The 26,789-nt window shown below is 40.7% G+C and overlaps 1 protein-coding gene across 1 annotated transcript in view; it reads left to right on the top strand.

The window, feature by feature from the left end:
* tnr (tenascin R (restrictin, janusin)) overlaps window positions 1-26,789 on the top strand; it is a 306,961-nt gene that overhangs the window by 156,036 nt on the left and 124,136 nt on the right. The window contains 3 exon segments of the mRNA XM_034182776.1: window positions 12,574-12,693; window positions 14,112-14,255; window positions 20,393-20,508. Coding sequence (XP_034038667.1) covers window positions 12,574-12,693; window positions 14,112-14,255; window positions 20,393-20,508 — 380 coding nt within the window.

Below are 26,789 nucleotides of genomic sequence, written 5' to 3'. Positions count from 1 at the left end.
GCACCTTCTTAACTCATGTCCTATTTAACCACCTCCCTGCCACCACTTCCCCACGAGTTTGTCATCGTTAGTACACATCCTAGCTCTTGTATCCAGTCCTGTTTTGCCTAGCCGTGTGTTTTGAAATCTGCTCTGTTTTTTTGACTACGCCTTTTGCCTCATCCCTGATGTCTGTGTTTGCTCGTGCCTCTGAACCCTGCTTGAATATGACTGCGTTTTTGCCTGACCCTGTTTGTACCTCTGCTCCGCTGACTGATCACCTGTGTACCGTACCTCAGCCTGAAATAAAGACGACGACTACTTTAACACGTAAACCTGATCTGGGAGTCTGCATTGCGGGTCCAGCCGCTTCGGGTTCCTAGCACCCGCCCGTCATGTCAGAGGAGCTGAAGCAGCCGGCCTGGCCAGAGATTATTAACAGAAACATGAGTTAGACCTCAGAGATTTAAGTTGTACAGACAACATTCCAGCACATCCCAGCTCTTAGGGAATGACAGAGGATAATATGATTGTTTAATCCATGTTACACCCAAAACAGTTTCATGAAAATTCAGTAAGGTATATCTTCTATTATACATACTAATTCTAAGGTAGAACTCTATTAGTGTATACTAAAGTATATCTAAATATCTAAAAAAAAAAAGAAGAGTAGAGACACTTAGGTGCCTGGTCTTGAGAACCAGGGATGGTAGGTTTAAAAGCTGTTTTTATCCCATGGGAACTCTCCCTACCCACCAATCACGGTAGTAAACAACATATACAAGAAATATAGTTACTGCATAATATTATAGGAGTAAGCTACTAAAACCTAAATATTCAAGTCTGTAGACTTGTTGTAAAACTAAATTATAGTTAGTAGGCTAATCTATAAATCTGGTTATGTTATTATAGAAACAGAAGCTATGATGTAATATGTTTTAGGTATCTATCTAAAGTTCACCCTGCTAGCTTACTACAGGAAGACAAAATCCATACTCTACATGCTTTCTAATGGAAACCCCAAACTTAGATACTATCTGTTGATATCTATTAAAGAACCCATAAATGGAAGAACCATTAAAAATCTACACCATGTAAAATAAAAGTGTTAATCACGAAAGTAAGCAAACTAGCTACCATTAATTTAGCCGTCAATAAGCCAACCGTTATGACTAATTAGCTAATTAATCATGACTAATTAAGTGATTAAATACAAACCCTCTGCACTCCACGTTATACTCAGGCTCCTCACTGTGTAAATAACGAAGTGAAACTAGATGCACCTCCAGTGCCTCTTGCACTACACACTTTAGACCATGCACCGTAGATCAAGATAGGAACCTGAGGATTTTTACACAAGTGGACAATTTGCACAGTACTACCTGGGTTGTCAGATTGCAGTTTAACAGAAAACAAAACTGTGTGATATTTATTTAAGACACCAAGGTGCCATGAAAACCAAACCCCTGTAGTACAGCAGATAACTGTAAGAATCGTTCAGATGTGGTTACAAGCACCAAAATTTGACTGTGTATACCTTTTGGTACATATTGTAGAAAAAATAACTTTAGCCATTTAAATTTTCAATAGGGGGCCAAGTAGGGGTCAATTGAAGAATTGCACAGGGTCAAAATAAAAAAAAAAATCTTCCAATCATATTGAAAGTGATACCTCATTATGTATCTGATGACAATGATTCCAAAAAGGTATAGTTTATCTATAACTGAATGTTCTGGAGTTATGCAGTAAAAACAGCAAGAATGGTGACAAAGGTCAGTTTCAGTTTGTACAGGGGTCAAAAGTTAAAGTTGCTCCAGTTTTGGTAAAACGTGGTGCAAATTATTGGTTGAACTAATAGGATTAACAAATGGAATAGTTCTGACTGTGTTGAATGTGTGGTCTCCAAAGTAAAGGTCAAACAAGGTCAACGTCCTTTGGATTCTATGACATGTGACATATGTTACCCCGTAACATGATAACTCAGCATGACACATGGTGCAAACTATTCCTTTTTAAAACCCTATTAACCCAACCAATAATTTACACCATGTTTTACCATAATTGGAGCAACTTTAACTTTTGACCCCTGTACAAACTGAAATTGACCTTTGTTGCCATGCTTCTGTTTTTACCCCATTACTCCATAACATTCAGTCACAGATAGTCCAAACTATACCTGTTTGGAATCTTTGTGATCAGACACATAATGTGGTATTGCTTTCAATATGATTGGAACTTTTTTTTTATTTTGACCCCTGTGCAGTTCTTCAATTGTCCCCTACTTGGTCCCCTATTGAAAATTCAAATGTCTAACGTTATTTTTCTAAGATATGTACCAAAAGGTATACACAGTCAAATCTTGTGCTTGTGACCGATTTTGAAGGATTCCTCTGCAAATATTCTGTTATCTGCTACACTATTGTGCTTAAAACATGGATAATGGTGTGTGCATCTTGCTGGACAGCTGCAATGGCCTTCATTTGTGAAAGTTCACATTCATCCAGGAAGAGAGGTGAGATACTATCTGCAGCTGAGACTGTTTCTGAGCTTCTGTTCAAACACAGTTCTTAACAAAATACCAGATATCCTCCTGCCATGTTTTGGCAGCTGTCAGCAATGTGAAGGATGACAGACAGAGGAGGCGCGAGACGGGGACAATAAACAGAATTCCGTTGTGCTGTCTCCACTGAGAGGCAGAACTGCCGATTCCTTTGCAATTAGATGCTAAGTAACCGGTGCTTGTAGGGAGATAGTTTACTGAATACAAAACCAAGCAGTTCAATTACCAGAAACCTGCAGGGTGACAGGCTTAAGTGTTTCATGTTATCAAAAGAAAATGGGATATATTTTTTCCTCAATTGTTGCAGCCATTTGTACCTAAGATGGAAAATATTAAAGGCTGTGGAATTTAAATTGGCTCTTTAAGACACACAGTGAGACAAAAATAATAATAATAAAGTCCTCCCATGAAGCAGAAATTGAGTTTGTGCTGAAGACTGGTATTTATATAGATTTTATGTACTTATTTACATCATATATTTTTTTTATTTCTCTCACATTTCTCGGTGGGAATGTTCAAACAAATAAGAAGTTTGATACAAGGTCTATTAAACAATTAACCGACCCTTTTATTTATTTTTTTAACTATATGGATTTGAATGACATGCGATTACACCAATCATGCTTGAACCCTCGTGCGCATGCGTGAGTTTTTTCACACGTGTCGGTGATGTCATTTCCCTGTGGGCAGGCCTTGAGTGAGATGTGGTCCCGCCCTCTCGGCTGAATTCCTTTGTTTTACACGCTGCTCGAGACGGCGCGCGTTGCTTTATCAACATTTTTTCTGGACCTGTGAGGAATATCCGAGTGGACACTATTCGAGAAATTAAGCTGGTTTTCGGTGAAAAGTTTAACGGCTGATGAGAGATTAGGGGGTGTTTCTGTCGGTGTAAGGACTTCCCACGGAGCAGGACTTCGTGCAGCGTTTCCAGGCGCCGTCGTCGGCCTGTTTCGACCTGAAAACATCCTAATTTAAGGCTTAATTCACCCAGGACGTTGTGAGAGAACAGAGAAGATTCAGAAGAGGCCGGCATGAGGACTTTATGTGGAAATTCCACTGTTTAAGGACATTTTTTAATGAAAGACGTGCGCGCAAATTCGCCGAGTCGTTTCCGTGACGACTCGGCAAATCTGTGTGCGCCGCGACAGGAAAAACACCTCCGTGTTGAAAACCATTTGTAAAATTCAGGCGGCCTTTGATGGCTTTCAATAAGTGAGTAACTGAGAAATTGTTTAACAGCTTGGGCATGTTCCAACTTGCCCGTTAAGGTTTCCAACACGGAGGTGTTTTTCCTGTCGCGACCCCCGCGGTCGGGTCCGGCCCGACATGTGACTCTGCCCGCACGTTCTTTCATTATAAAATGTCCGTTAACAATGGAATGTCCGAATAAACTCCTCATGCCGACTTCTTCTGAAAGTTCTCTGTTCTCTGATGACTTCCTGGGTCAACAGAGCCTGAAATGTGGAAGTTTTCAACTTGAAACGGCGAGAAGCTGCCGCCTCAAAGCGCAGATCTACCCAGACACTACCAGACCAAAATCTCTCATCAGCCGTTAAAATTTTTACCGAAAACCAGCTGAATTTATCGAATGGTGTCCACTCAGCTGTGCCTTACAGTTTTTGAAAAAAATTTTATCAAAGGAGCAGTCTCTGAGCCATTCCTAAACAATGAAAAAACGACGAGAGGGTGGGCCACTCCTCACTCAAAGACTGCCCACAGGTGAATGACGTAACCGACAGGCGTGAAAAAACTCTTGCATGCCCACGAGGGTTCAAGCATGTCTGATGTAATCACACGTGATTCAAATCCATATGGTTTTTGAAAAAAATAATAAGGTCGGATACTTTTCTAATAGACCTTGTATATCACTTTGACATGCCAATGTTATTTCTCTTTATTCAGTTTCATGTCTGTCTTGTCAGACTGAACAGTACGACTTCTGAATTCACAGCTAGTGTTATAATAATGTGGATAAGAAGGCTTTGTTTCTCTCAGTTATATATTTAACTAAAGGAAAGATCTTGAAGGTTTCAGCAGACATTTGACAGCCTTCGTCACACAACCGGTAATTCATTTTTTGACACAAAGGCGCAGTGTAAAATGATCTGCCATTTATACAGGAAAAGAACAAACTGTTTCTCAGTGTTCTCTTCACGATAGAGAGGACAAATGACATAATTGCCCTTCTGATTCAACTGACATTTTACTTTTTGACTTTCAATATCCCAAAGCATTTTGCTGCACTGAAGAGAAATGGAATCCTTTTCCCCTCTCTATGACAATGAATCTTTGACAGCGTGTAGTTTGCAGCTGCCTTTTTGCCAGGCAACTCCATGTCGAGACAGAGACCTGAGAGTGTGGTTGTAGAAGGAGGCGTGGCTGACCCTGTCTGGCAGAACATGACGGATTGTGTCCAGCTGCGGCATGCCCAGCTCGTGTGGTGTTAATTAAGCCGGTGGGACCCAGACACCTTCAGAAGAAGTGTGATCTTATCGCACTGGTGAAAGGAGAAGGATGGTGAACCAAGAGGTGGAAAGGAGAGGAGGACCTGACTTGAAAAGAATGGTTTGGACCATAGAGACAGAAAGAGAAGGCGAGGTTCCATTACCCTCCCAACTGCACTGTTAAACCGAACACTCCATTTTAATACAATAATTAAGTTAATGTAACTCAAACTTTGAAAAAGTTATAGTCACTCATTTCCATTAATTAAACAAACTCAAAAATGAATTGTTGACATAACAACTCAGTTCCTTTAAGTGCATTTAAAGTTTTGGGGCATTTAAGTGTTGGTGATGTATTTCCAGTGCATTCCATTCACTCATTTTAATTGAGTTTATGTAACGGAGGCCAGCAGGTGTCGCTGTGCATATGTAGTTATTAAACCTCAGTCCCAACAGCTCAAAAGAATTCTCTGGTCACAAGGCCAGAGCCCTGGGTTTTAGCCTTCTGGTTAGAGAGTCCGACTTTCATGCCGGAGATCTCAAGTTCGCGACCCGAGGGGAGAGACTGGGCAAAGTCATAACAACACAATACAGAGTCAACAAGTAAAACAAACAATGCATCAAAAAATCTAATCCAAAATATAATGCAAATTTTTTAGGCAGAAATTTATTTGTCACTTTTTTATTGAAAAACATAAACTAGATTTACATAAGTTTAATTAACTATAAATTAAGTTACTAAAACTTTAACAATTACATTTTTGAAGATTATTTTATTTAAGTTGGCAAACTCAAGTGGCTTAAGGCAATTGGTTTCCTGAAATGATTTGAGTTCAACTAACTCATTGAGTTTTACAGTGTGTGCAATTTAAAGTAACTAACTGAAAATATGCTTAATGGAAGCACATGTATTATGAAAGAAAAAGAAAAACCTCAAATATTGCAAAAACAGCTCAGATGTCCCTTCAGCCTATTTGGAAAAAAAAGCCTTATTTTGTAAAAATAGAATGGAAACACTTTTTCCACTATTACAGGTCACATGACCTTCTACAATAGATGGCACGATATGTGTGGATGGTGTAGCAGACAGAGAGCTCGTTAATCTTATAGGAGATAACGTTATGGCATTATTGGATTAGAAAATCAGTGAAATGCCACTATTTAGGGTGGCATACTCTTCCATCACCATGATTACCAGAATTGCAGTTCTCCTGAGCTCCTCCCTAGAATGATAGTTATCAAGAGGACAAAACCCAGCATTCATATTCCATCAGTTAATGGAAATGCTATCATTTCGCTATTGTGCTTTGTCAATAATCTGAAAACAATTTTGGGCAGATCTGTAATGGGAACCAAGATAGATAGATAGAGAGAGACAGAGAGAGAGAGAGAGAAAGAGAGAGAGAGACAGAGAGAGAGAGAGAGAGAGAGAGAAAGAAAGAGACAGAGAGAGAGACAGAGAGAGAGAGAAAGAGAAAGAAAGAGACAGAGAGAGAAAGAGAGAGAGAGAGAGAGAGAGTAACTTGCTAAGGAGGACAGGGCCTGAAATTGAGAGTTGAACTGGTGAGAAAGAAAGTGGAACCTGCTGAGAAGAAGTGGACTGGGCTGGGAAAGGCCAACTGAATAAGTGAGAAATGATATGGAAACCTAACCTAAAAGATGGGAAAAGCCTAGGCCAGTGGTGTCCAAAGACATTCCAGAAAGGGCCAAGAGGGTGCAGGTTTCCTTTGCAGTCACTGACTCCAGCAGGTGATTTCATTGATGAACTCATCCCATCTGCTCAAAGTGATGTTAAATTACCAGCTGAAGTCAGTGGCTGCATAGAAAACCTACACCCTCTTGGCCCTTTCTGGCATGTCTTTGGACACTACTGGCCAAGGCTTTGGTGATAATAAGTCAAAGAACAAGACCAAGCATGGAATGGAGGGCTGATCCTGGATGATGGTCATAATGAAGAGGAAAAATGGGCATGACCTAGTGTGGTTTATAGAATGAACCAGTGTGACTGAGAAGAGAGAGTAGAAGCTCTTGGATGGCCAGTTTCCATCCAAGGATCCTCTGACAACTAGTACACGTGAGATATATGGAGGAACTTTAGAAATCCAGAGTATGCTAAGTACGTCTGGAGGCATCATGTGGATGAATTTTGAGGAGTGTTTCTTCTGTGACTGATCTAGCATTGATCAGAGGATGACTTGTCTGAATGTATGATAAAACTAAAAAGCAAGCAAAAATTTAAAAAAAAAAGACAGAAACTACACTGTTCTGCCTCAGGAGTGTGACAGCTTATACCTCTGGGAATTTGATTTCAGATACAGTTCCTACACTGTCCTGCAATGGCCCGTGGAATAGGTGCCTCCCTCTTATGGTGACTCCTTCTGGAGTTTATTTTATTATAAATTGCATCTGCAGTATTCTTGATTGCTTGGATGTGTCCTGCACTTCATCAATCAATGACTCACAGTTATAAAATATAACAGCTTTAAAATGTGATAGGGGTGGAGTGGCTTTTTTTTTTTTTTTTTTTCAAGCCACGCTATTTTAGGCATGCACTTAGGGTATATTATTCCTTCATATGTTTAGAGTAGTTTATTGAAGGTACGGATTATTTGTTTCTGCATTTTGCTTCATATGATACAAATAGCAAAATGGTTGGGATTGTTTGCAGGGAACATATAATCCAAACATGCAGGAACCATGTTTAATGAGGAGCGTGATGTTCATACTGTTACACTAATGGAGAAAGTTTAACAGAAAAGTAAGCGGTAGATCTTCAAGTTGCATTGATAACTGCATTAATTTATTCCTGAAGGTCTCAAAAACACCAGAAATGGTTCCGACCAGCAAATGTAGTCACGGGCAGTCAGTTGTAGTCAGTGTTACAAAAAAGATCTCACCAATTACCATAAACTTCTGCATGAGTAAATATCCCTCAGGTGTATATAAATTTTTCCAGGTATTTTGGCACTGAATTTTTAACTTTAAAAAAGGTGCAGTGATATTTACTCGCAAAAGTCTTATGGCTGCCCGCCATCACTACAACAGATCCACTACAGATCTGCTTTGGGAGTGACATCAGATGTCCTTTCAGACACTGCAACCACTCGACCTGGATGATCACACTCACAAATCCTATTTTTCTGAAACAGGTTCCCAGTCAAGTAGTAATCAGGACCAATTCTTTCACTTCTCAGACTTGATGGGATCAGGTATACTCAGACCAGCACTCCTGCAGCAATAATGGAAAATAGTTCCATTTTAAAATTCAAATATGCCAGTTATAGCATTACATCATGCATGTTGTACCAAAAAGTACAACAGCAAAAGGGTATATCTGCCCGACGACATCAAATCATAAAGGAACCTCAGGTGCAATTGTAGAACATGTACCTGACTAGCAATTGTAAAAATTTGATATTGGCTTGAAGGCCTTATGTCCCCATCACACGATTTGTGAGTTGGCAATATTTTCACGGAGCCATGCCATTATACTAAGAATGCAACAAGGAGACTACTTTCCAGGTTTTCAGTCAAGTCATGATTTTACTGGTTTTGAAAAAGTGTGGCAAAGATGTGGAGGTTTGAGTGAAAAGAGCATGAAAGCTACGGTGCTGGAGTAGGAACTTGACCTACATCTTGAAGGGATGCATCCTTGCTGGAAATAAAATCACGGATGTTTGTAGAGAGGTCAGTGTTCATCTTACATGGTCACAATTTTTGGCTGTGTGACTGTCAAACCTAGGTGAAGGCCATTCATCACTAAACCTGACCTAGACCTTCAAGAAATGTGTCCTTGCTTCCAAGTTGGTCAACTGGGGTCATTTTTTTAAGTTATTGGGAGTACAGTGTTATGGATATTTTTGGCCCTATGAGCTTAAAAATTAAGTCATGGTCAGTCATCATAGATGTTAGCCTAGACCTTGAAGGGATGCATTCTTCCAACAAACTTTTAACAAACCTGACTGAAATTCTTGGAAGGTTATTAAGAGTATAGTCCTTATCACAGACAAACACTAGTTTTGGCTGTGTGACCTTCAACATTTGGTCACAGTTACTCATCACTGAACTTGAATTAGACCTTCAAGGAATGCATCCCTGCTGCAAATTTGGTAAACTTGTCTCAAATCTATAAAAAGTTATAGGGAGTACAGTGTTTCAGACAGATACTCAAACTGCTGCTATCCAAAATTAAGTAGCTTACCCAAAAATTTAGTTCAAATAAACTGCAAGTCTTATGGATGTAAGGCCAAACCCATTTAATGTCACAGCAGGATGGCCATACACGGAAAAACCACTGTGGTGGATGAAACCCCTGCATATACCTTTTGGAAAAAGAGAATTGTGTTGTCTGTGAGACCTCTGATGTCTATGCTCTAACTGTAAGTGTGAACACAAAAGGTATGTGTGATTGGAAGAGAAAGTTGTTGTTAATCAAAATGTTGTGGCAGATTGTCCATTGTTCTTGGAAATCCACAGAACCCCAGAGTCCACAGTGATTGTGGCCAAATTATTTGAAGTGCCAGAATTATTTGATCTTATCTTTAGTTAATATCAATTATATAATTATTCAGTCATAATTATAATTGTTGTGGTGGTGTGTATTGTAAATCTTTTTGGTAGAATGGCCTAAGCAGAAGGTCACCCCTGTGAGTCTGGTCTGCTTGAGGTTTCTTCCTCAAATCATCAGAGGGAGTTTTTCTTACCACTGTCACCTGTGTGCTTGCTCTAGGGGTTGGTAAGGTTAGACCTTACTTGTGTGAAGCACCTTGAGGCAGCTTTGTTGTGATTTGGTGATATATATAACCTCACTCATCACTCATTTCCAACTACTTTTCTGGGTTCGGGTCGCGGGGGCAACAGCTCCAGCAGGGGACGCCAGACTTCACTTTCCCGTGCCGCATTGACCACCTCTGACTGGGGGTCCCGTGGCGTTCCCAGGCCAGTGTGTTGATGGGCGCCTCCCAAGGGAGGTGTTCCAGGTACGTCCATCTGGGAGGAGACCCCGGAGAAGACCCAGGACAAGGTGGAGAGATATATAACCTAAATAAATTGGAAAAAAAAAATTTATTTAATCAAAATGTCAACATGAATAATATCTGATTTGCACAAATTTATTTATTCTTGGGAAAGGTTCATTTCTCTGTTTTCAGTTTGTGCAGAAGTAAATGATGACTAAAGTTTCTCCACATTGTCCTCATCATCACGCTGTAGAGTCCTGCAAACGATCTAGACATAATGATGAAGGGTTAAAGGTCACTTTTCACACAGTACATTCAGTGTTTATGATTTGTGGGTTGTATGAGCCTCTGACATTTTCGTTTAACTTTCTTTCCGTCTGTCTGCCTCTTATTTAACAGACTATTTCAGCCGGTCTGTCTCCTCAAACACATTCTTGGTGCTTTTCTGTTGTCCTCCTCCCTCCCCTTTTTTCTGTGCATCAGTCTTGTTATTATGTTCAGTAAAGAGGTTCAGTCTCGCAATTTGTCTCTGACTCCTTCACGATCTTCACGTTGCCTTCCTCCTGCTCTGTTTTTTTGGTAGATACAGCTGTGAACATTGTAGCTGATGTCTCTGCTTTTACATTCAGTAAAACACCTCGTGTTCTACACACAGTTGTAGGCAAAAGTTTGGGCACCCCTGATAATTTTCATGATTTTCCTTTATAAATCATTAGTTGTCTGGATCAGAAATTTCAGTTAAATATATTATATAGCAGACAAACACACTGATATCTGAGAAGTGAAATTAAATTTCTAGTTTTTACAGAAAGTGTGCAAAAATTATGTAAACAAGATTGGGCAGGTGCCTGAATTTGGGCACCCTTGTCATTTTATTAATTTAAATACATTTAGCACGAATTATTGGAACACAAAATTGGTTTGGTAAGCTCATTGACCCTTGACCTCCTTACACAGGTGAATCCAATCATGAGAAAGGGTATTTAAGATGGCCATATACAAATGTTTCTCCTCTTTGCACCTCTTCTAATGAGGGGCAACATGGGAGCCTCTAAACAACTCTCAAATGACCTGAAAACAAAGATTGTTCAACATCATGGCTTAGTGCAGGGGTGGCCAAGTTCGGTCCTCGAGAGCCACCTTACTGACACTCTTAGTTGTCTCCCTGCTCCAACACACCTGAATGCAATGAAAGACTCGTTAGCAGACTTTTAATGAGCGTTTCATTGGATTCAGGTGTGTTGGAGCAGGGAGACAGCTAAGAGTGTCAGGAAGGTGGCTCTCGAGGACCGAACTTGGCCACCCCTGGCTTAGGGGAAGGATACGGAAAGCTGTCTCAGAGATTTCAGCTGTCAGTTTCCACTGTGAGGAACATAGTGAGGAAATGGAAGACCGCAAGCACAGCACTAGTTAAGGCCTGAAGTGCTAGATCAAGAAAAATCTCAGATAAGCTGAAGCGAAGGATGGTGAGAACAATAATAGTCAACCCACAGACCTGCTCCAAAGACCTACAACATGATCTGGCTGCAGATAGTGTATCTGTGCATCGTTCAACTATACAGCACACTTTGCACAAGGAGATGCTGTATGATGCTGTAATGCAGAGGAAGTCTTTTCTTTGTACATGTCACAAACAGTCGCTTGAGGTATGCTAAAGCACATTAGGACAAGCCAACTTCATTTTGGAATAAGGTGCTGTGGACTGATGAATCTAAAATTGAGTTATTTGGACATAATAAGGGGCAGTATGCATGGCAGAAAAAGAACACAGCATTCCAAGAAAAACACTTGCGACCTACAGTAAAATTTGGAGGTGGTTCCATCATGCTGTGTGGCTGTGTGGCCAGTGCAGGTACTGGAAATCTTGTTAAAGTTGATGGTCACATGGATTCTGGTCAGCAGATTCTTGAGAACAATGTTCAAGAATCAGTGACAAAGTTGAAGTTTCTGGATCTTTCAACAAGACAATGACCCTAAAGACTGCTCAAAATCTACTAAGGCTTTCATGCAGAGGAACAAGTACAACGTTCTGGAATGGCCATCTCAGTCCCCAGACCTGAATATTATTGAAAATCTGTGATGTGATTTTAAACGGGCTGTCCATGCTCGGAGACCAACAAACCTCAGATGTTTTGTAAAGAAGAATGATCCAAAATAGGAAGTGTTTAGAGGCTGTTATTTCTGCAAAAGGAGGATCTACTAAATATTGATGTATTTTTTTCTGTTGGGGTGCCCAAATTTTTGCACCTGCCTAATTTTGTTTAAAGAATTATTGCACACTTTCTATAAATCCTAGAAACTTCATTTCACTTCTCAAGTATCGCTGTTTTTGTCTGCTATATGATATATTCCACTGAAATTGCTGATGCAAACAACCAATGATTTATAAAGGAAAATCATGGAAATCATCAGGGGTGCCCAAACTTTTACATACAACTGTATCTTCATGTTCTCTTCTTCAGCACCGCTCTGGGTTAACTCTTCACCTCTTGTTGACAAAACTATTGGCTATTTCAAAGGCTGGGTTGCACGCACATAATATTGTCTGCTTGAGTCAGAGAAATACCCAACAAGCTGTTTGGATTCAACTTTTTTTGTATGTCTAATATACAGGGATTTTATGTCTCAACAGTGGCACCTGCTATGAACCTGAAGGTACGCAAGGTGACAGATCGGGCGATTGACCTGGAGTGGGATGGGTCTGAAGTGCTGACAGATTTCTTGGTGACCTACACACCGAGCAGCCCTGGAGGTATGTACAAAGGCCTACGCTTTGGAAAAGCCCCTGTACGCAGCCCAGTCTCACGTTTTTTTTTTTTTTTCGTGCTCCCATAATGAAATGAGTCAAATTTTCGTGACAGGGTTTTTTTAAACTCACTATTCCTAACCCTACTCCTACCCGCAACCCTAACCTTAACCATAACTTAATCTTACTCTTTTCCCCCACCCTAACCATAACCATCCCCGACCCCCCAGCTTCACTTTAATTTCATGCAGCCATCACGGAATAAATTAGAATGAATTTGTGCTGCCGTGACAAAAATGAGGCCCTTTTCTTCACAATATCATGAACCAAGAGATTAATGTATATTTCGTGCTACTGAATCACGACTTGCCTTGAGGCCAGGTTGCTGTACACTGTGAGAATACATTGAGTGAATAGATAGGATAAATGTGTCTGTCCCATTCTATTTGTTAACACAATAACTCAAAACAATGAATAAATCATAACTGTTCCCGTGCTGGTAAAAGTGTAGGACTTGGACAGCAAAAAGGGTGAAGTGGGTTAGTGAGTGAGTTTGTTCATCCTGGCCATTTCCTTGTTCATTCTACGCCCAAGGAAAAGCACCCACGTTTCATCTGGCTGTGGCAGAAAGACGGTTACTTATGAGAGGTGAAGCTGGATTAGTTGTCAACCTGAGCAGTTGCCATCTAGGCCCTAGGATGATTCTGTGACAATGCGTAACATCTGCGCATGTTTCCACACTGAGCTTTGCTTTCCATTTTGTAACTCAACAAATTAAAAGAACATCTCATGAGGACAAATCTTGTTGCATCTGGTGAACTTTGATGCACCAGATCACTCAAAGAGCAACTTTGTTTTGCCAAAATAATGACCCACAGACATGTCTGCTATCTGTTGGATGGTTAGTGTTGGATAAATTATCTAAAATTCCAAACAGCTGTGGGGGTTCCATGTAGTTTGTCTACTTTCTGCACACTGGATATAAGCTAACAAGCCAGTTCTGAAATAATCAACAGAATGGGAAAGTGAAACCAACACGAAACAGCAGATTGCACATGTGCCTGAGGGTGGTGCCAACTGAATCTATGCCACAACGAATTAACGCAGTTCTAGGTACTACCAAGATGTACCTGATAAAGTGGCCAGAAGGTTTAGAGGGCAGTGTCACAATTTGTGGGCTATCTAAATGCTCAGTAGGCATTTAGTAGTAGTTGAATGTTACACAGACGATACTACACTATCTCATGACTGGAGCCCATTTTGTATGTTGAGAATAATTTGACAAGAAAATGAAGAACACACAAGTCCAAAAATCTACCTGGTGAGACAATGTGCAACATAGCAGGTTGTGGAGCTTTGCTGCAGTTTGGCTGCTGTTACACTGTTTTTATCTACTGTTCTGTCTTTTGTATCTTTAACCTCAGGTGTGCAGCTGGAGATAAGGATTCCTGGCAACATCACCACTTGTGCTATCTCAGGCCTAGAAGCAGGCATGGAGTACAATGTCAACGTGTTTGCTGTCATCAACAACAGTATCAGTGCCCCCGCCAGCATTACAGTTTCAACCTGTAAGTGGAGTGTGGTGGTCTAAATGTTCCCATGGGAGTCTTCCACTGCAGCCATATTTGGCCCAAATGAATACTTTAACTCAACATGCTGTAGGTCAACGTTAAGTGGTCTCTGTGTTCTACAGTACTGCAGGGGTGTTGCTCTCAAACATGAACATGCTTTTTTTTCTTTTTTTTTTTTAATTACATACAAGATATGCGATTCTGTTTGCAAATCTTTCAGAAAATCTCTAGCTTTATTTTCAAGCATGTTCCAGAATACTGTAGATGAATTAGAATCTTACAGTGGATCCAGAAAGTGTTCACAGCGCTTCACTTTTTCCACATTTTGTTATGCTACAGCCTTATTCCAAAATGGATGAAATAATTTTTTTTCTGCACGCAATATCCCATAATGACAAAGTGAAAAGATTTTAGATTTTTACAAATTTATTAAAAAAATTATTTAAAAAACTAAGAAATCACATATACATATGTATTCATATGTAAGTGTTCAATGTGAGGCATTATTTGTAAAGCGCTTTGAGTGTCTGATGCAGATGGAAAAGTGCTATATAAATGCAGTCATTTATTCATGGCCTTTGCCATATGAAGCTCAAAGGTGAGTTTAGATGCATCCCGTTTCCAGTTAGGAGTGAAAACACAACAATCTCTGTCCTCAGTTCCAAACCTTAGGTTTTTCTTGAGAAAGCATTAATGTATTTGTTTAATTACTGCGAATTGAGGCCATGCGCTACATTTAAAGTCAGGAAAAATCTTGGAAAATTGGAAAAAAAAAACATTGCTATCCTTTAACACTAAATTAATTTTCCAAAATTTGTAACTGTGTCAAAAAAAAACAAAAAAAAAACAGTGGCATTCTGGCTTTAAGAAACACTATAAGAAATCAAGAAAAAAAGATTGTGGCAGTCAGTAACGGTTACTTTTTTAGACCAAGCAGAGGAAAAAAATATGGAATCACTCAATTCTGAGGAAAAAATTATGGAATCACCCTGTAAATTTTCATCCCCCAGATTAACACCTGCATCAAATCAGATCTGCTCATTGACATTGACCCTATGCCATGACATTGACCCTATGTGTCTTTTTGCAAGGAATGTTTTTGCAGTTTTTGCTCTATGGCAAGATGCATTATCATCTTGAAAAATGATTTCATCATCCCCAAACATCCTTTCAATTGTCCAAAATATCAACATAAACTTGTGCATTTATTGATGATGTAATGACAGCCATCTCCCCAGTGCCTTTACCTGACATGCAGCCCCATATCATCAATGACTGTGGAAATTTACATGTTCTCTTCAGGCAGTCATCTTTATAAATCTCATTGGAACGGCACCAAACAAAAGTTCCAGCATCATCACCTTGCCCAAAGCAGATTCGAGATTCATCACTGAATATGACTTTCATCCAGTCATCCACAGTCCACAATTGCTTTTCCTTAGCCCATTGTAACCTTGTTTTTTTCTGTTTAGGTGTTAATGATGCCTTTCGTTTAGCTTTTCTGTATGTAAATCCCATTTCCTTTAGGCGGTTTCTTACAGTTCGTTCACAGACGTTGACTCCAGTTTCCTCCCATTCGTTCCCCATTTGTTTTGTTGTACATTTTTCGATTTTTGAGACATATTGCTTTAAGTTTTCTGTCTTGATGCTTTGATGTCTTCCTTGGTCTACCAGTATGTTTGCCTTTAACAACCTTCCCATGTTGTTTGTATTTGGTCCAGAGTTTAGACACAGCTGACTGTGAACAACCAACATCTTTTGCAACATTGCGTGATGATTTACTCTCTTTTAAGAGTTTGATAATCCTCTCCTTTGTTTCAATTGACATCTCTCGTGTTGGAGCCATGAGTCATGTCAGTCCACTTGGTGCAACAGCTCTCCAAGATGTGTTCACTCCTTTTTAGATGCAGACTAACGAGCAGATCTGATATGATGCAGGTGTTAGTTTTGGGGATGAAAATTTACAGGGTGATTCCATAATTTTTTCCTCAGAATTGAGTGATTCCATATTTTTTTCCTCTGCTTGGTCTAAAAAAGTAACCGTTACTGACTGCCACAATCTTTTTTTCTTGATTTCTTATAGTGTTTCTTAAAGCCAGAAAGTTGCCATTTGAAATGACTTTAGTTTTGTGTCATGTCTGTGATCTGCTTTTTTTCTACAAAATTAAACAACTGAATGAACATCCTCCGAGGCCGGTGATTCCATTATTTTTGCCAGGGGTTGTATATCATTCACATTTTACACTTTAAATACACAAACCCCCAAAATAACAGCTCCTCCAAAGGTAAAGGGCACAAAGAGCTCGGCACTGTAGGTTTATTTATTTATCCGCACTTATGTGTTTCAGTGCAGACAGTGTGAGACTGCCACCTGTTCCTTAGTTGTGTTTCCTCCCTGGAACATCTGTTTGACATCATTCATACTTTAGTAGACACACATCCACGTAGTCACACACACACACACACACACACACAGAGTAATGCAAACAAGAACACCTGACAATGCTCACACTGCTTGCTGTTACTATCAGGTCTCCTGACTTGGCAGGGAGGTTGCTCCTGCATTTATCATGAATATGCAAAGTTTTGCACACTGGTAATTGTAAATATTAGCAGACTGCTGGCTGTTACTGTTAGCACATCTTTTATGTTAGTAACATGTAACATTTCTGCTTAAGACAGGTTAAGCTATGGTCACCAGAGGCTGAGAGCACTCTGCAGGACTGTTTTGCTACAACAGACTGGGATGGGTTTTGAGCTGCAGCCACACAGGAAGACTCCTCTGTTAGTGTAGACTAGGACTACGCTGAGTATGTGACTGGGTACATTAGCACTTGTGTAGAGAACATCGTGGCCATCATACAAGTCAGGAATTTTCCCAACCAGAAGCCCTGGGTAAACAGGGACGTACGACACTTGCTGCGTGCTCGATCGGCTGCATTTAGATCTGGCAGTGAAGTTGAGTACAAAGCTGTGCAGTACAGACTGGAGAAGGCCATAAGAATGGCCAAAAGACAGCATAGAGAGAGGACGGAGGATTTCTACTCTCATGCTGATCCCAGGAGGATGTGGCAATGCCTGGACCACATTGCGGATTTTAGGGCTGGATCTAGAACCATCCATATCAGTTCTTCAGACAGCCTGCCAGACGACCTCAATGCATTCTACACACTCTTTGAGAGTCCCTCCCCCATTACCTCAGAATATATACACACCTCAGTCACTTTAGCCACTCAACCTCCCTCCCTCCCGCTAGTTATTACACCAACCCAGGTACTTAAAGCCCTGAGGAGCATCCAGCTCCGGAAAGCTGCCGGGCCAGACAATATAGCTGGACACGCCCTCAGAATTTGTGCTAATGAACTGGCTGATGTTCTTACATCTATTTTCAACCTTTCCCTCAGTCAAGGCATTGTTCCCACCTGTTACAAGACCACCACCATTGTTCCACTCCCTAAGAAGAATCCTCCATCCTGCCTGAATGATTTTCGGCCAGTGGCACTCACTCCAATCATTATGAAGAGCTTTGAGAGAGTGGTACTGGCCCACATTCAGAGCAGTATACCGGATACTACTGATCCCTTGCAGTACTCCTACAGGAACAATCGGTCCACCTCCAATGCCATCGCAGCCGCTCTTCACATTTCCCTCTCTCATTTGGAAAATAAAGACTCCTACGTCAGGATACTCTTTATTGACTACAGTTCTGCTTTTAACACATTTGTCCCCTACAAACTCACTCAGAAATTGTCAGTACTTGGATTTCACCCCACCCTTTGTGACTGGCTCCTGGATTTCCTGACCGACAGGCCTCAGTCTGTCAGGATTGGGAACAGGACTTCAGCCAGCATCACCACCAACATTGGAACTCCACAGGGCTGTGTCCTTAGCTCTATTCTCTACACCTTGTTCACCCATGACTGTGTCGCCTCCCACCCTGACAACACCATCCTGAAGTTTGCTGATGACACCATGGTGATATGAAGTGTCACTGGCAGGGACAAAGTGGTCTACAGGAGGGAGGTGGACAGTCTGGTGACATGGTGTGGGGACAACAACCTCACTCTCAACACAGAGAAGACCAAGGAGATGATAGTGGACATGAGGAAGAAGAGGGGACCTCATCAGCCACTGTTTATCCAAGACCTTGAAGTAGAGAGGGTGAGCAGCTTTAAATATTTGGGGTCCACATCAGTGACTTGGACACTGAACACCACACAGGTGGTGAGGAGGGCTCAGCAGCAGCTGTACTTTCTGAAGAGCCTGAGAAAATTTGGCATGTCACCCAAGATCCTCGGCAACTTCTACAGCTGCATTATTGAGTCCGTCATCACCACCTGCATCACTGTGTGGTACAGCAGCTCAACTGTGAAGGACCGCTAAGATTTATTTTATTGATATTGTTTTTCTTTCTGCAGCACGGGGGATCAGTGGTTAGCACTGTTGCCTCACAGCAAGAAGGTCATGGGTTCAATTCCTGCCTGTGGCCTTTCTCTGTGGAGTTTGCATGTTCTCTCCATGTTTGCGTGGGTTTCCTCCGGGTGCTCCGGTTTCCTCTCACATCCAAAGACATGCGGGTTAGGTGGATTGGAATCTTTAGATTGTCCGTAGGTGTGCGAGTGGGTGTGAGTGTGTTTGTTTGTCTGTTTGTGGCCTTGTGACAGACTGGCGTCCTCTGCAGGGTGTACCCCACCTCGCGCTCTATGACTGCTGGGATAGGCTCCAGCCCCCCGTGACCCTTAATTGGTTAAGCAGTTGAAGATGAGAGTGTGTGAGTGTGTTTTTTCTTTCTTTATGGCATTCAGTGTAGGGTGGCAAAGTAAGAATTTCATTGTGGAGGGAAACGTTTTTCTTTACTGTGCATATGATAAAGCTTGAGCTGAGTTAAAAGATAAATTATTTAAATTTTCAGCAATTGCAAAAGTTACGATGAGTAAATTCAGTCTTGATGTGTCCACTTTTTTAATTATATGATTTGCTTCTTTGGCTTTGCTTCAAATACTTGTAAAACATAATTTATTTCAGTTAACATGTTGCAAAAAAAAGAAACAAATAACCAGGGATACAGCAACAGTAATCGCAGAAAAATGTAAGTGAATTTGGTTCCATAATTACTTAGTTGACCTTTGCAATCTGTTAAGATGCTCAACATAGATTGAAAGAATTTAAGAAATCATCCCAGCCGAAGGCATCTTAATGTAAGTTTATATATTATGATTGTCCTGGATTAAGACAAACATCTATGCATTCAATGGTTTCCTGGATTCACCGGTCTAAGGTCTATCTATATGCAATGAAACTGTCAAACTTGTATCGCATTTCAGTTATATTGACAATAGCATTCATGTCTCTGGGTCCTCGGCCTTTGAGATTGGGAGATCCCGAGAAAGACCTAGATGCATGAGGACCCTGGTCAGAGGTGTTTTGCCATGCCGATATCTTTACAGGAGAATGAATTTCCAACTTTTTAGGATTCTGGTGCTTCCTGGCTTAATCTATAGTTCTGAGAGGTGGATGCTAACCAGTAACCTATGGCAACGAGAAGATAGCTTTGGTGCTGGATTTTTTTTAAAAGATCCTTGGGTTACTTAGAAAGAATAAGATGAGGCACAATGCTTGTTTTATAAGGGAGCATCAGCAATGACATGTCTATCGTGTGGTGCATTTCTTTGGGTATGATCCAGCACTCAAGTGCTTCAATACTGAGGACCACAGTGACTCGAGAAGTCCAAGGTAATGCCCACATCACACATGACTGTGGCAAATAAATGGTTACTTTCAAGAGGTATAGATGGACAATTTGTCAGCCTGGGTGGTTGCCATCCATGCACACAGATAAGTTTGTGTATATTTACTGTTTAAGCAATGTGGCCGCAGAAATGACAATTGCATCTGTCAGAAACTTGCAACGACAGTTGCATTGCACAGTGCACAGCTTGGTGCCAAATGTCTTCTCTTAAATGCTTAGAATAAAAAAAAACTGAACAGAAGATAACAGAATCTCCAATCTATAAGAAATGGAGAAAAGAGAACAGAAAACTGTAAATGAAAAAGTTTCAGCATCATTGGTGTGAGCAGAAACAGTGATTTATCATCTGCAAAGAGCAATAATACATTTTTGGCTGCTTCCACAGATCTATCCAACCCAGATGGTTTAGTCTTCAAATCCATCACAGAGACATCGGTGGAGATCCAGTGGCAGCCGTTTTACTATTCCTTCGATGGATGGGAGATCAGTTTCATCCCCAAGGTAGGTTTGTGTTCAACATGCAAAACGGAAGACAAGTGATCAGCAAAGTAACAGAGTATCGAGCGAGACCAAACAAATTAACCCCTTAATGAAGCAGCAACGCTCACTCTCCCATACACACAATTATATTTTAATGCTTTGAATATTCTTCTTTCACTCATGCTTAAATGATTTTGAGTTTGTAAAAACAGGAGGAAAAATAAGAAGTGGACGGATTAAGGTTTTCTTTGGGGATGTTTAACTTGAAGCCTATACCACATTAGACAAGTGGATTGTTTTAAGATTATTGGCTATTAAGTGGATGAGCCACAAACCATTTCTCAGCATAACCCTGTGTTTTAAAAAAAGAAAAGAAAAAGAAAAAAGTGCAGCAGCTCCAGGTTCAAAGCCTGAAATCAAAGGCTTTTGGTTTCTAATTCTCGCTGTAAACTCAGGTACTCCCAGCGCTCTAATCTCATGCCCTCTCATGGTAATTGGTTTTCTCCTTTGAGGTGCTCTCTACGGGAGCTATCCTTTGGTCCAACCAGACTCTAAACCTTAAATCTGATGTTAAGATTTTTTTTCCCTCCTTGGTATTTATTTCAAGCCTGTTTTCAGGGCGAGGTTGGTGAGGAAAGGTTTATTGACCTTGACTTTCAGGATAATGCTGTGATCTTTGTGAAGTCAATGATGTCCTGATTGCAGCACTTGAAAAGCTGTGAGAAGTTGGAATGTCTGGGGCCCGGTTTCATAAAGCAGTCTAACCTTTTAGTCTACTAAAACTTACTTACTTCCTTGGCAAGAGCACCAATGGCGCAAAGCCTAACTAGGGCGTCTGAGATGAAACAACTGCGGGACTAATGGGTGTGGCATCCCACACACACTCATGCGGGACACAGGTGTAAATCCCGCCCAATGTGGGACAGTTGGCAGCTCTGAGCTCTCCTTTTGGAGCAATACAGGTGACGTAGGGGTGCTCTTGAGTGTTTCATCAAGTGGTGGTACATGATCGCCGCCATTTTTTGAGGTAAGACACTGAAGTTTTGTCGAATAAAATAAGATTAACCTCCTCTGTAGCAGCCTAAAAACTTTAGTAGGGTAATGCAAAATTTTAGCCGACTAAGTGCATTGTGCAGCGACTAACACCAAAAACTTGTCAGCTAAGTGAGTTTACTCGACTAAACAAGATTAGGCTTCTTCATGAAACCGGACCTCTTTGGAGGATCCTTGGGTACCGCTGGAATGACTGTGTGTCAAATAAATGGTTACTTTGTGAGACTTAGATGAGGAGTATCACTTGCATTGTGAGGGAAAGTCAGTTACCACATTTTGTCCATGTGGCACTTTACTCTGGGTTTACTTTACTTTACTTGGCTTGCAGCAGATAGATGGTTACTTATGAGAGGTGGGGATGGACTGGTTGTCCGCCTGGATAGTTGCCCTCCGTGACCTGGCACGGTTTCATAGTGTGGTGGATGCATGGATGCAGCGATGCACAGCACCAGGGTACGCTCTCAGACTTGACCTTTTTCATCAGATTAGACATTTGTGTCTTTTTAATTAAACAGCCGGTTGACTGTTTCACTTTCTTTTCTTGCTTTTACACCTCCCTCCTGTTTGGTCTCGCTCCACTAATCCACAACCATATCACTTCTTCCAGCAGCGTCCATGCACCACAACCTCTTGGGCTAACCTCTTGATTTCACTTGTTATCATGCTTCACCCCGCTGTCCCTGACTGTATATATCCTTCTTCATGTCTTTGCATTCTCTCTCTCTTTCTCTGTCTCTCTCTCCAGCCACAGGGGGAATCATATTAGCAGTCAGTAGTGCGTCCCCCTGTGGTTTTAATCCAGCAATGGGGATTGTGAATTTTGACAGTCTCTTAATGAAAGTAACCATGAACACTTTGGCCCAACACTACTCAGTACCATGCCAGAAAAAAAAGGGGCGGGGGGTTGCACTCCGGTTAGCACTCTTGCATTTGAAATGTAATATCTTAAAATAATCAAACTTCTCGAAGTGATTTAGCAAAACTTAACTGATATCTGAATTAAAAGTATTTGCATAGCTCCTGTAGATCTGAGAAAAACTTGTGAGGAGTACACACCTGGAAGAAGTTTTTCTTTCTTTCATGTCATTGCCAACAATATTTTTCAGTACTCTTAGTTCTTGAATAAAGCTGCATGTATTTTTACCTTGGATACTACCTTATCAAGATTCTATAAGTGCTGTCAACATGGAGATAATCATGCATCAATACGTAATGTAACAACTGCAAAGTTAAACTGTTTAATGAAATTAGGATATGTTATGTTACATATCAGCAGGATACATTCATTATTTTTGTCATCAGTGGTGGCAGTTGAGAGACATGGACACAATGCAGGCGTGGGTTTCAGGCATACATTAACTGCCATGTCAAAAGGGTTAGTTAGTAAAGTAAGACGGTAGTACTGATCTACAGTGCACCCGGAAAGTATTCACAGCGCTTCACTTTTTCCATATTTTGTTATTTCCAAGTGGAGTAAATTAATTTTTCCCTCAAAATTCTACTCACAACACCCCATAATGACAACATGAAGGAAAGATGAATGCAGCAATCTGCAGAGACATCCTGGATGAAAACCTGCTCCAGAGTACTTTTGACCTCAGGCTGGGGTGACGGTCCATCTTTCAGCAGTACAATGACCCTAAGCACACAACCAAGATGTCAAAGGAATGGCTTCAGAAAAACTCTGTGAATGTCCTTGAGTGGTCCAGCCAGAGCCCAGACCTGAATCCGATTGAACATCTCTGGAGAGATCTGAAAATGGCTGTGCACTGACGCTCCCCATCCAGCCTGATGGAGCTTGAGAGGTGCTGCAAAGAGAAATAGGCAAACTGCCCAACGATAGGTGTGCCAGGCTTGTGGTATCATATTCAAGAAGACTTGAGGCTGTAATTGCTGCCAAAGGTGTATCAACAGGGGATTTAGCAAATGATGTGCATACATCTGTACATAGGAGTTCTTATTTTTTTATTTTTAAGAAATTTTCAAAAATTAAACATAAAAAAGTTTTTCATGTTGTCATTATGGGGTGTTGTGTCTAGAATTTTCAGGGAAAAATGTATTTACTTCATTGTGGAATAAGGCTGTACCATAAAATGTGGAAAAAGTGAAGTGCTGTGAATACTTTCCAGGTGCACTGAATGAATGCTTGATCTTCAAGGCAGTAACTCCTACATTGTAGTCACCCTCAGGCCAAAGTGAAATGGTTAGCACACTCATACACTACTTTTGGAGTTGATGTGGGTACATTTCCATCAAAAATGTAATTAAGCCCCTTGGTCTTCAGGTTTGTAGTTGTCGGAGCTAAGGGTGAAAAATACTTCTGTGTTCCGTTGTGCACCCAACCGCAAAGTAACTGGCATGCTTTGCTTGTACCTTTGATGTGTTTTATTTTTTTATTTTTTTTGTGAGGCGGCGTCAGTGGGTGGAGCACACACCTAGCTGGGGGAGTGGCACCTACCTGGAGGGGGTGTTATTTCCCCAGATGACATCATGTAGAGAAGATCTCCAGTCAGCCTGTGTGAACACGCATTTTCTGAAAGGTGGATCAGGAAAGGGGGGGAAGGGTGGACTCTTTTTTTGGAGATTTGGAAATGAGTCCATCCCTCCAATTTGTTCAAACAATAAAATAAGAAATATTAAATGCAATCATCTTGTAAAGGGTAAATCATGACGACAAACTGAATAAACTGGGTGATTAAAGCTGGGTATTTTAAATGTTAATTGATGTTTTCGAGGGATACGTGCAATATGGGACATGTGCAGCATGGGATATGTGCAATATGGGACAATGACAATGTGGGATCAGTGCAATAAGAGTTATGTTTGTCTCTGAGCTTGCCTTACACCCCCACCCCACCCACCCCCAAAAAAATCACCTGATGCTTTTAATATTTATTGAAGTATGTGTGTGGGTAAGTTATGTGTGAGGGTGGGCATTGTTTTTGAGGATGCACAAGCAAATTTTTTTGTGCTGATTGCTGTGCAATAATAAAGGTGATTCTGAGCTTTGATGCACGGTGGACATTACATTTGTAAGGATTCTGAGTCATTTCAACTAGTCTCACACTGAAGGTGGAAGCCATAAGTCCCTAATCTTGTGTATGGGCATAGTTAAGGTCTTGAGGTATTTATTAATAATAATAATAATAATAATGTAATTTTGCCTTTATTGTCATTGAACACAGAATTTAGTATGTATGTATGACACACGAGCCGAGGCTGAGCGTTGACCAGTTAACACTCAGCCTCGGCTCGTGTGTCATACATCACACTGACAAAGTGAGGAACCTTGGGGTAATTTTTGATCCTTCGTTGTCCTTTGGCCTCGACATTAGAAATATTCCTAGGACTGCTTTCTTCCACCTGCAAAATATAGCGAAGATTTGTCCCATCCTGTTTATGGCTGATGCTGATACCCTGATCCATGCATTTATCTCTTCTAGATTGGACTACTGCAATACTCTATTTTCTGGTTTACCGCAGTCTAGCATTAGGTGTCTCCAATTGGTTCAAAATGCTGCAGCCAGACTTTTGACAGGAAGCAGAAAGTTTGACCACATTACACCCATTTTGGCATCCCTTCACTGGCTTCCTGTCGCATTTTAAGGTTCTGCTACTAACCTATAAAATTATTCATGGACTGGCACCTCCCTACCTAGCTGACCTAATTAAACCTTACATACCGGCCCGGGCTTTACGTTCTCAGGGTGCAGGACTACTTTGTGTCCCTAAGGTGAATAAGAAGTCTGCGGGTCACAGAGCTTTCTCTTATCGTGCCGCTGTTCTGTGGAATGGTCTCCCTGTGTCAATTAAACAGTTAGATTCTGTGGAGACTTTCAAGTCCAGACTTAAGACGCACTTATTTTCCCTTTCACATGGCTAGCATACTGGTACAGTTTTGTTTTATGCTTTTTACTCTTTTAATTCATTTATTAGTAATCTGGAGCGGGCTGTGGCCTCAACCTTACCTAAATTCTGGGTCTTTTAGTGAAGTTTAGGGCTAGTGGCCGGCGATCACCTTTGTATTTCTCTGTTTATCTTGTTTAATGCTGGCAAATTATTCAGTATTTTTTGTCTTTCTGATGCCTGATACTGTTTTTTTTTCTCTGTTTAAGGTGCAGCTCCATCCAGAGATGGAAGTTGTATTCATGTTGGCGATCCTCCTGTCCTGTGTGCCAATAGCATTTCTTGTATATTTGTCCGTGAATTGTTCTGTGAATTGTTCTGTAATTTATGTTTGTGGCATGGCCCAAGCAGAGGGTTACCCCTTTGAGTCTGGTCTGCTTGAGATTTCTTCCTCAGAGGGAGTTTTTCCTTACCACTGTTGCTCTGGGGGTTGGTAAGGTTAGTCCTTACCTGTGTGAAGCGCTTTGAGGCAACTCTGTTGTGATTTGGCACTATATAAATGAAAATAAATTGAAATTGAAATTTAGGCAGGGAAGAAAAGATATCCAGTGATGCTTCCATTATTTTATGAAAACAAAATATGAGTGTGATGGCTGTTACAAGAAAAATACTTCAAACTTTATTTCAAAATTTTCTGAAAACTAACAACAATTCATGATTGTGAAGCCCAGGTGTATAGGGTGAGCCGGCTCACTAATATACTGACTGTAGTAGAGAACAAATACTGAGGCACTTGGCAGTACTGGCTTCAGTGTTGAGAAAAAATCCATGTAGTGGATGTTACATGATGGATGTTACATTTGATTCATTAACATGGCTTGCAGATATAAAGACATGTTTTCTGAAATATTTTACTGATTTGCTTAGGAAAAGATGAAATAATCAAAATATGGATGGTTTTACACTGTCTTTCATGCCTTTCTGGGCTTAAAATAATGGTAATGCCATATAGGGTAATGCCATCCTTACTCTGGATGGCATTACCCTGACCTCTAGTAATACTGTGAGAAATCTTGGAGTCATATTTGATCAGGATATGTCATTCAGTGCACATATTAAACAAATATGTAGGACTGCTTTTTTGCATTTGCGCAATATCTCTAAAATTAGAAAGGTCTGTTTGTTAGAAAGGTTTGTTTCACAACTGTTTGTTGTGATTTGGCGCTATATAAATAAAATTGATTTGATTTGATTTGATTTAAAAGGTTTTAGGAAATCTTAGAAAACTGTTTCCACTCCCCCTACATGTCTGACCTTTCCAGAGGGACATGTAATAAGAACATATGTCTACTCAAAAAATCAAATGTAAAAATCTAACCGTCAAAATTCATGTGGAAAAGGGA

Source organism: Thalassophryne amazonica, chromosome 12 (genome assembly GCF_902500255.1).
Source record: "Thalassophryne amazonica chromosome 12, fThaAma1.1, whole genome shotgun sequence".
NCBI lineage: Eukaryota > Metazoa > Chordata > Actinopteri > Batrachoidiformes > Batrachoididae > Thalassophryne > Thalassophryne amazonica.
The sequence above is the reverse complement of the archived record's forward strand: the minus strand, read 5'-3'. Positions and strand labels throughout refer to the sequence as shown.